Raw genomic sequence first — 9,653 nt, 5'->3', positions numbered from 1 at the left:
ACGACCAACAAAAAAAAAGAAACAAATGACTAGCAGGTTCTGCTGCCCCCTGGTCCTGTGTATGAAGTCCCCACCTCGACACCCCCACCAGAGCTGTCCCCACCTTTCATGGATCCTGAGCTGCCGGAGCATGGGGGGGGAAGCCCCACCTGTGGGACAGCAGGTTGCATGGACCCAGGTGAAGGGACAGAGGAGGGGGGAAGGGATGGGGGTGGGGACAGAGGATGGGGGTTGGGGGAAGGGCCAGGACAGGGGAAGGGATGTGGGCGGGGACAGAGGATGGGGGTTGGGGGAAGGGCCAGGGGCCAGGGGAAGGGCCAGGGGACAGGGCCTGACAAGAGCACACTGGCCGATAGGAAGTGGCTGTCCAGGCAGAGCCTGGCCCGTGCTGGGGGAGAGCAGGAGGCACCAGGGAGGGTGAGCGGGACCCAGCTGGGGTGCAGGTGGTCACCAGGCCAGTCCCCCTGGCCACCCCACTCACAGGGAGTGAACAACATCCATATCCGAACTTTCTGGAAGCTTCTCAGTGTGTCATGCAGGTGCCCTGTGCCCACACAGCAGGTGTGGAAGGGTGGAGGGTGGTATCCAGGCCTGATAAGGCTTTCCCCTCCTCCAAAGCCCCCCCCCCACTGCCTCAGGCTTGAGCCCTGGCTCACAGAGCCTCCACCCTTTGTGCCTCAGTTTCTGTGTGTGTGTGTGTGTGTGTGTGTGTGTGTATGTATGTGGTGTCAGTCATGGGTCTTGAACTCTGGGCCTGGGCACTGTCCCTCAGCTCTTCAGCTCAAGGCAAGTGCGCTACCATTGAGCCACAGCACCACTTCCAGTTTTCTGGTGGTTCATTGGAGATTAGAGTCTCATGGACTTTTGTTTCCAGGCTGGCTTTGAACCACAATCCTCAGATCTCAGCCTCCTGAGTAGCTAGAATGACAGGCATGAGCCACCGGTGCCTCAGTTTCTTAATCTGTAAAATTGTGTGAAAAATCTGCTCCAAATAGGGAAAGTTGGAATGACGCAACTTACCTCAAGTGCTCAGGCCAGAGTTAATGCACAGCAAGTATCTGATGACTTTATTAACATCTCTGTTTCCAGCAATATCTATGTCCACATCAGGGTAAAGATGTCTGTCCCCAGCCTCAGGGTGGTGTCTACCCAGTCCACTCAAGGCTGGGAGGGGGCGGGTTCACCCTGGGTCCCCACCCACTCCCCCAGGGGAGGAGGGGCCGGCCAAGGGTCAGGGGTCCCTTGTAATGCCACCTCACCCTGGGGCCCAAGGGTCAATGCCACCTGTAGCCCACAACTTATTCACTCTAGAGAGGACACAACAGGCCTAGCGTTCCAGCTAAGGGTAAAGAGGCTGAGACTGGAAGCTCACGCCTGTAATCCTAGCTACTCAGGAGGCTGAGATCTGAGGATCAGGGTTCAAAGCCAGCTTGGGCAGGAAAGTCCAGACATAAAAAAAAGCCAGACATGAAGCTGTGGCTCAAGTGGTAGGGCACTAGCAGCTTTCAGCAAAAAAAAAAAAAAAAGCTCAAGGGCAGTGCCCAGACTCTGAGTTCAACCCCCAATATGGGCACACACCAAAAAAGTAAGGAGGCTGAAGAGTCACGGGGTCACGGGGGCCCCCTCTTACACACCTACCCTCCGGGGGGGGATCCATTAGCACTGTCACAGGCCGCTTCAGAGCTTGCACACAGGCTCACAGAGGGTTAAACCCAGCTGCCCCCCTTCCCTGCTCCCCCCCTGCTGACTCAGCTCCCCCACTTCCCCAGCTATTCTGGGACAATAGAGGCAGCAGATGGCCAGAGTCCTCTTCCCTCCAGCCGACCCTCCTGATCCCGGAACAACCCCAGAATCTGCTGCTGCTTCAAAAACCAGGCCAGCCGGCCGGCAGCCTGCCGCGCGGAGGGGAGCAGCAGCTGGGGCCACGGCGCTGGGGCGCTGGGAGGCCCGGCCGTGCGCCCAGGGGAAGAACCGGCCCGGCCAGCTCAGAGCCCCCAACTGGACTCCGCACGGCCAGGGAGGAGAGGCCGCCGTGGCCCCACCTCTTTGGGACCAGAATTATTTTTTTCCTTGTGCCAGCCTGTCCCTTAGCTTTTTAGCTCAAGGCTGGTGCTCTACCACTTGAGCCACAGCTCTACTTCCAGCTTTTTTTTGGTCAGTCATGGGACTGGATCTCAGGGCCTGAGCACTGATCCTTGAGCTCTTCTGCTCAAGGCTAGCACTCTATCACTTGGAGCCACAGAACCACTTCTGGTTTTCTGGTGGTTAATTGGAGATAAGCGTCTCACGGGCCTGGTGTCTGTGGTTCACACCTGTCATCCTAGCTACTCAGGAGGCTGAGATCTGAGGTTCGAGGTTCAAAGCCAGCCCGGGTAGAAAACTCCATGAGACTCTTATCTCCAATAAACCACTCAGAAAACCAGAAGTGGCGCTGTGGCTCAGGTGGTAGAGCGCTGGCCTTGAGCTGAAGAGCTGAGGGACAGCGCCCAGGCCCAGAGTTCAAGCCCCACGACCGACCAAGAAAAAAAAAAGTCTCATGGCCTTTCCTGCCTGGGCTGGCTTTGAACCCTGATCCTCAGATCTCAGCCTCCTGAGTAGGTGACAGGCTTGAGCCACCGGAGCCTGGCATGAGACCAGAAGTTCTAGAGAAACATGGATTTCCCCCCAGCACCTGCCTTGGCTGTCGAACGCGGCACACCTGACAGACATGCTCAAGGGTGGCCCTCGGCCTCCCTGGGGTGCTGAGCCCCACCCCGAGGGGGGACCCGCCCAGCAAGGGCTCAGCACACCTCAGGCACACGGGGGACACCCACGCGCCCCATACACCCCTCCGCCTAGAGGGGCAGGAAGCCCACGTCGCGCCCGTCCGCACTCACTGCTCTCTGAACCAGGCTCAGCACAGCGTCTCTTCTCACACCACCACTGCCACAGGTAGGCCAAAAATCAGGGTCCTGGGACCAGCACCCCAAGCCAAAGACTTTGGCTAGACCGGGAAATTGGGCAGACTACAGAAATCTAGACCAAGAGAGACTTAAATTAAACCAGTGCTTTAATTTCATATAGAATCCTTCATTGGAGGGGATAGCTGTGGAGGATTGTGTTGGCTTTTCCTTCATGGTGGCAACGTGGCTTCCCCAGATCCAGCCATCACATCCACCTTCACATTCGCCACACTTCCCTCACACCTTCAAAAACTTCTCTGTCAGCTTTGCTTAGGTTTCTGATTGGTCAGAGGCTGGATCATTCAGCAGCCTCACACAGCCAGGGAGGCTGGGAAAGCCAGCAGAAGCCCTGTCTCCACTGTCTGGCAGCCATCCTGAGCAGTCTCCTCGGGCTAAGGATGCTGAGCCTCTCAGCAGAACTTGGTGCGGGGCACTGACGCAGCCAGCTCTGCGGCGGTCATCCGTTCTGCATTCCTTCAGTGACACGAGATCAGACCCAGGGAGCGGAGCACTAGGGACTAACCAGAGCCAGGAGCCCAGGCTAGACCCAACCAGGACCCATGTTGAGGGCAGGGGCCCCGGGCCCCGGCCTAGCATCCACCTGCTGCCCTCAATCCACGCAGCTGCCTGCCGCCTCGGGAGCCTGCGCGAGCCTCCGCGGCCACGGCCTGCCCCTCTGGCTGCGACACCCTCCACGGCAGCCCCCACTGAGAACTGGGCCTTTCCCGCCACCCGCGGCCCTGTCCTGGGAGGCGGGGGCTGGGGGGCAGCCTGAAGCCTGGGGCCACCTTTGCCCGACACTTCCAGGTCATCGGGCCACCAGCTGGGGACACCAGGGCGTTTCCGGGTAGAGGAGACAATGAAGGGAGCGGAACCTGCAAAGAGGACAGAGAGACGCAGGCAGGTCAGCCGCTGCCCCCCACGACCCAGCAATGCCAGTCCCTCCTGCGCTCTGCCCTGGGAGGTGCTGAGCAGCGACCTGGCCTCAACCCCAAGACACCAGGACGTTCCCCAAGGTCTAACCGCCAAACCTGTCCTCGGACAGTGCCGAGGGCCCCCGGGGCCCCCAAACCACCCCGAGGCGAGACACTCTGGTTCAGAGAAAGGCACAGAGCCCACACCGAGGCCAGACTCTCCCACCCCACGGATCCGAGCCCCCAGTTGGCTCCAGTCCCATTAAGCAGAAACCAATGAATTCTAGAACTTCTGCCTATAAGACATTTAAGACAAACCTAAACCCTGCCACCAACACCCTCCTCCCCCCAATTTGTTTTAAGTCTACTTTTCAGATAAGATCTTGCACTAACTTTGTCCTAGGCTAGCCTTAGGACAGTAATCCTCCTATTTCTATGTCCCCAGTAGCTGGGATTACAGACCTGTGCCACTACACTCAGCCTTAGTAATAATTCTCAAGCCACTTGGCCATTAGCCTACCATGCACACCCCCACCGACGAGCAGCCCAGCCCATTAGAAAAGTGGTTCACAGCTGGGCGTCGGTGGCTCACGCCTGGAATCCTGGCTATTTGGGAGGCTGAGATCTGAGGATAGTGGTTCAAAACCAGCCCAGGCAGGAAAGTCTGTGAGACTCTTATCTCCAATAAACCACTCAGAAAACTGGAAGTGGCGCTGTGGCTCAAGTGGTAGAGTGCTAGCCTTGAGCTGAAGAGCTGAGGGACAGCGCCCAGGCCCAGAGTTCAGGCCCCATGACTGAACCCCCCCAAAAAAATAAATAAGAGTTGTTTTGATAGGTATTAGACATAATGTACCTACCCCATGCATCCATGGTATTTAAAACAAATGTTTCGGTTCAAGACATGCAGGAAACTGGCAGTTTATGCCTATAATCCTAACTATTCAGGTGGCTGAGATCTGAGGATCATAATATAAAGCTAGCCCAGGCAAAAAAGTCTGTAAGACTCTTAATTTCAATTTACAAGCAAAAAGCTGGAAGTGGAACTGTGGCTCGAGTGTCAAAGCCTTGAGTGAAAAACCTATGCAAGAATGTGAGGCCAGAGTTCAAACCCCAGGACCAGTGCATGTGCGCACGTGCATGCACACACACACACACACACACACACACACACACACACACGTGCAAACACACAGTGGTTAAATGTAAATTAAAACATTAGGGAAAAATGATGTATAGACTCAGTATCTGGCATAGGTATCAATAAATGCTAAAGATTGATGGATAGATGGACAGGTAGGAGGGTAGATGGATACTAGACGGATGGATGATAGATAAATGGATAGATGGGTGATGGATGGATAGATGGAAGGATGATGAGTGGATGCATGATGGATGGGTAGATGGATGACAGATGGATTGATGGGTGGGTGGGTAGATGGATGGATGATGGATGGTTGGATGATGGATGGATGATGAATGGATGGGTTATGGATAGATAGAAGGATGATGAGTGAATGCATGATGGGTGGATGGATGGATGGATGGATGGATGGGTAGGTAGTGGGTGGATGGATGGATGGATGGGTAGGTGGTGGGTGGATGGATAGATGGATGGGTAGGTGGTGGGTGGATGGATGGGTAGGTGGTGGGTGGATGGATGGATGGATGGATGATGGATGGATGGATGGGTAGATGGATGGATGGATGATGGATGGATGGGAGAATGATGGATGGTTGGATGATGGATGGATGATGGATGGATGGGTCGTGGATAGATGGAAGGATGATGAGTAGACGCATGACAGAGGGTAGATGGATGATGGATGGCAAGCAGAGTCTGGGTGATCTTTACAGGGCAGTGGGTCCCACACGTGTCAGCAAGTGGATCACCTGGGCAAGTCTTGTGTGTGAACCCCAAGGTGCTGAGGAGGAGGTGGGGGCATCCGGGACCATCCTCAGAGAGGAGGGCCAAGGCCAGGGCAGCAGAAGACACCTGGTTTCAGAGCCCTCTGCCATAGTGAAATGTGTGGCTGGAGAGCTGGGGCAGGGCAGGGAGGGGGGGTAGTGGGGGACACTTCCGAGAGGGGGTGCTAGGACAGATAAATGGCAAGGCTGTCTGCGAGAAAAACAGAAGAGCAGCGATTACAGAAAGCTGCTTCCCGCGAGAGCAAAAAGCCGGTGTACCTTCTGTGACTTTAATTGATCCTGATTGGGCTGTCCCATCACATTTCATTTGCATACGTCTTTATTATCTTTTAGTATAAATATTGCATCAACTGCTGTGAAGAGCAGGCGAGATTTGCCCTCCTGGCTTTATTTATAAGTTGGCTCACTTATGAGACTTTCTACTCCTTAAAAAATATCTCCCTTCGTCTTGAAAACTGTAAGTGGTTAATTACAAACATACATTAATATAATGTAGTTAATGTGCTTGTAATCGATTTCTCTCTTTTAATTGGGTCCTGATTTGCTCATAACTAGGTTTAGCTTCCTTCTTGATTAAAGTTGAAGGCGTGTGTGGTTAGGTATGGGTTTTATACACAGATCTCCAACTGAGCCTCTGAACCAGTGCAGGGTACATGAATGAAGACTGGTGTACGCGCACTCTATTATCTCTTTTGGAGGGGAGGGGCAATTCAGAGCCTTAAACTCAGGGCCTGGGCACTGTACCTTAGCTTTTTCTCTCATGGCTAGCACTCTACCATGCGAGCCACAGCTCTAATTCCAGCTTCTTGTTAGTTAATTGGATTTTTGTTTGTTTTTGCCAGTCCTGGATCTTGAACTCAGGGCCTGGGCACTGACCTGCCTGAGCTTCTTTTGCTCAAGGCAAGCACTCTACCAGTAAGCCACATTCCCAGCCCTTGCCAGTTAATTGGAGATACAATTCTCACAGACTTTTCTGCCCAGGCTGGATTCAACCACAATCCTCAGATCTCAGCCTCCTGAGTAGCTAGGATTACAGGCCTGAGCTATTGACACCCAGCTTTGTTAGACCCTCTTGAGAAGAGAGAAAGAATTTTCAGTTGGGTATTTTTGTAGCCATACCAGTGGGGGAGAGGGGGGAGGGGGTAAATGGAGGAAAAATAAACTTCATAGTGTGTGGTACGATTGGTAGACCTATAAGTGAATAAATCTGACTTTTTTCATGTCATTCCGTTATTCAAATGGGTGCTCTTTTTTTTTTTCTTTGAGAGGATTTTAAAGCATAAATAGATTTGTCATAGTACAGGGTCAGAATTAGTTCTCTGGATGGCAAGTTATTCACTCAATATTAATTCTGTTTTATGAACAAATGCAATTAAGTTGCAAATCCCTTCACCGAGTACAATGTTAGGCCAATGTTTTAATGGGCATTAAGAAATGTCAGCTTAGCATCTCCAAGGAAGACAGAGTCTGCGGGGCACTGAGAACAGCGAGTTTGGTTCAAAGCTGCTTCTTGGCCTTGTACCAGGGAGTGGGGCTAACCGCGCCTCCCCATACACACCTGAGCGGGAGAGCACCTTCTCTCCAAGTCACCATCCCACGGCTGGGGATCCAGCCATCCTGTGCTCACATGTGAGCCACAGAACACATCGTAGCGTTGCTTGAGCAGCACATGACTGTGGACAACCTGCAGACACAACAGCTCGAACCTGCAGAACTGCCAAGAGAAGACTCAACCACAGTGCAACAACCCAGTGAAAGCCGGGCAAAGCCCTGGGCAGACACAGACCGGCCAATGGCAAGTGAAAAGACCTTTGACATCACTCATCACTAGGGAAATGAGAAAGAAAACCACCCAGAGGCCTGGAGCACACCCATTGCCTTTGGCTCTCCATGAAACCCACACGCACCAGAGAATGAATTCCGTGAGACCTGAGCAATGGGAATCTGTGTGCACTTCTGGTGAGAGCGTAAGATCCTGTGGAAGTCAGGATCAAGATTCATTTTCGGCCGGGCACCAGTGGCTCACGCCTGTCTTCCTAGCTACTCAGGAGGCTGAGATCTGAGGATCATGGTTCAAAGCCAGCCCGGGCAGGAAAAGTCCGTGAAACTCTTATCTCCAATAAACCACTCAGAAAAACTGGAAGTGGTGCTGTGGCTCAAGTAGTAGAGTGCTAGCCTTGAGCTGAAGAGCTGAGGGACAGCGCCCAGGCCCAGAGTTCAGCCCCACCACCGACAAAAAAAAGAAAGAAGGAAGGAAGAAAGAAAGATTCATTTTTCTATGAGGCAGCAATTCCACTGTTGTTCGCACAGAATTGACGGCCAGGACTCTACAGAGATGCACCCCTCCCCATGCTCCTGGCGGCATCGTGTACAGCAGCCAAGAGATGGAAATAACTCACACAAGCCAGCCACCAATGAAGGATAAACCAGTGTGACCTCTACAGCCAGTGGAATATTATGCTGTCCTAAAAATGGAATGGGGCTCTCATTTACACTACTGTGCAGATGGATTTCAAAAACAGTATGCCTACCCATTATGAAGAACTGTCTGGTGCATCACACAGCATCGTGAATGAAATGAATGCTGCCCACATGAGTAAAATAGCAACTTTATGAGATCAAATAATATTATACACATGCGTTGTATAGATGTATATATTAGTTATGTACAATATTTAAATTAATAATGAGGAGGGCAAGGGATAGACCTCAGGGATAGAGTGCTTCCCTAGCATGCCCAAGGCCTTGAGTTCGATTCCTACAGATTCTCCACAGATTCTCCAGGGTCACTTCCTGTTCATTTCCTTCCTTGCCCACTTACCTCCTGATGTTCCACTCGTTCATTCACACACCTATGTCGAGTCTTTTAGCCCAGGTGGTCTGAGCAATGTAATCAATGTCCCAAAACCCCGGGGCTCACTTCAACTTGAGTTCTCCCTGGTGCCCAATCATTTAGCCCCTTGGTCTCCCCTCATCTGCAGGCCCTGCCCCTCACCCTGCCCCCATGAGCACCGCTCATCTCGCCTCTGTTCACCTCTGGAGTGCCAGATGTGAGGCGGGGTCCATCCACTAGGCAGAACTCACTTCACAGAGCCAGGAGGACAGGAAGAGCCGGCCCAAAAGGAAAGCTCCCTGGGTGAGAGTTCTTGTCCACCATGGGCACTGTCTCCAGCACGGAGCCGGGGTGTAGGGGACCTTTGGCTAACACGGGGCCAAGAGCCAGTGTGTGGGCCTCGTGCTGGGTCTGGGCTCTGGGCCACGGGGCTTTCCTCATCTGCCAAGGAGGGAGGGTGGGGGACAGTGGAGAAGGAAGAGGGAGGGAGGGGTGCAGAGGGGAGGGCCAGATTTGGAAACAGAGGCCTGCTGCTGTGCAGCATCCCTCCCCCAAGGCCAGAGCTCGGGGCCCATTTGAGACACAGGAACCCCTGCCTCGAACCCCGCGCTCCACCCACTGGCTGACTGCAGGCCGCGTGTCTCCAGGCCCTTCTCCATTCTATCTGTGAGCCACGCGTGACAAGACCCACTTCCTAGGAGACCCTCTCTCTCGTCTCTCTCTGCCTCTCTGCCCCCAGCCTCTCTCTCTGTCTGTCTGTCTGTCTCTCTCTGCCCCCCCCCCAGCCTCTGGACACCGAGGGCTGGGGAGGGCTTGGTTCTGCTGTACCAGAGGACTCGTGAGTCACACAGAACCACAAGGCCGGGCTGGAGGTGGCTCAGCGGCAGCACTCGCCTCGCCGGCATGAGGCCCGGGTTCGATTCCTCAGCACCACAGCAGGAGAAGCCGGTGGGGGCGCCGGCCCTGGCTGAGGAGCCGAGGGCAGCGCCGGCCCGGCAGGACATTCGTGCAGGCGGGACGGGGCCGCGCGGCCTCCCG

General features: G+C 54.0%; 1 protein-coding gene across 1 annotated transcript in view; it reads right to left on the bottom strand.

Annotated features, from left to right (window-relative positions):
* Nucleotides 1-3,034: 3,034 nt before the first annotated feature.
* Mfng (MFNG O-fucosylpeptide 3-beta-N-acetylglucosaminyltransferase) overlaps nt 3,035-9,653 on the bottom strand; it is a 43,342-nt gene continuing 36,723 nt past the window's right edge. The window contains exon 8 of the mRNA XM_013024764.1: nt 3,035-3,817. Within this exon, the coding sequence (XP_012880218.1) occupies nt 3,751-3,817 (67 nt within the window). The 3' untranslated portion in view covers nt 3,035-3,750. The remainder of the gene's footprint in view (nt 3,818-9,653) is intronic.

This window comes from Dipodomys ordii, unplaced genomic scaffold (assembly GCF_000151885.1).
Source record: "Dipodomys ordii isolate 6190 unplaced genomic scaffold, Dord_2.0 Scaffold79, whole genome shotgun sequence".
Lineage (NCBI taxonomy): Eukaryota > Metazoa > Chordata > Mammalia > Rodentia > Heteromyidae > Dipodomys > Dipodomys ordii.
The sequence above is the reverse complement of the archived record's forward strand: the minus strand, read 5'-3'. Positions and strand labels throughout refer to the sequence as shown.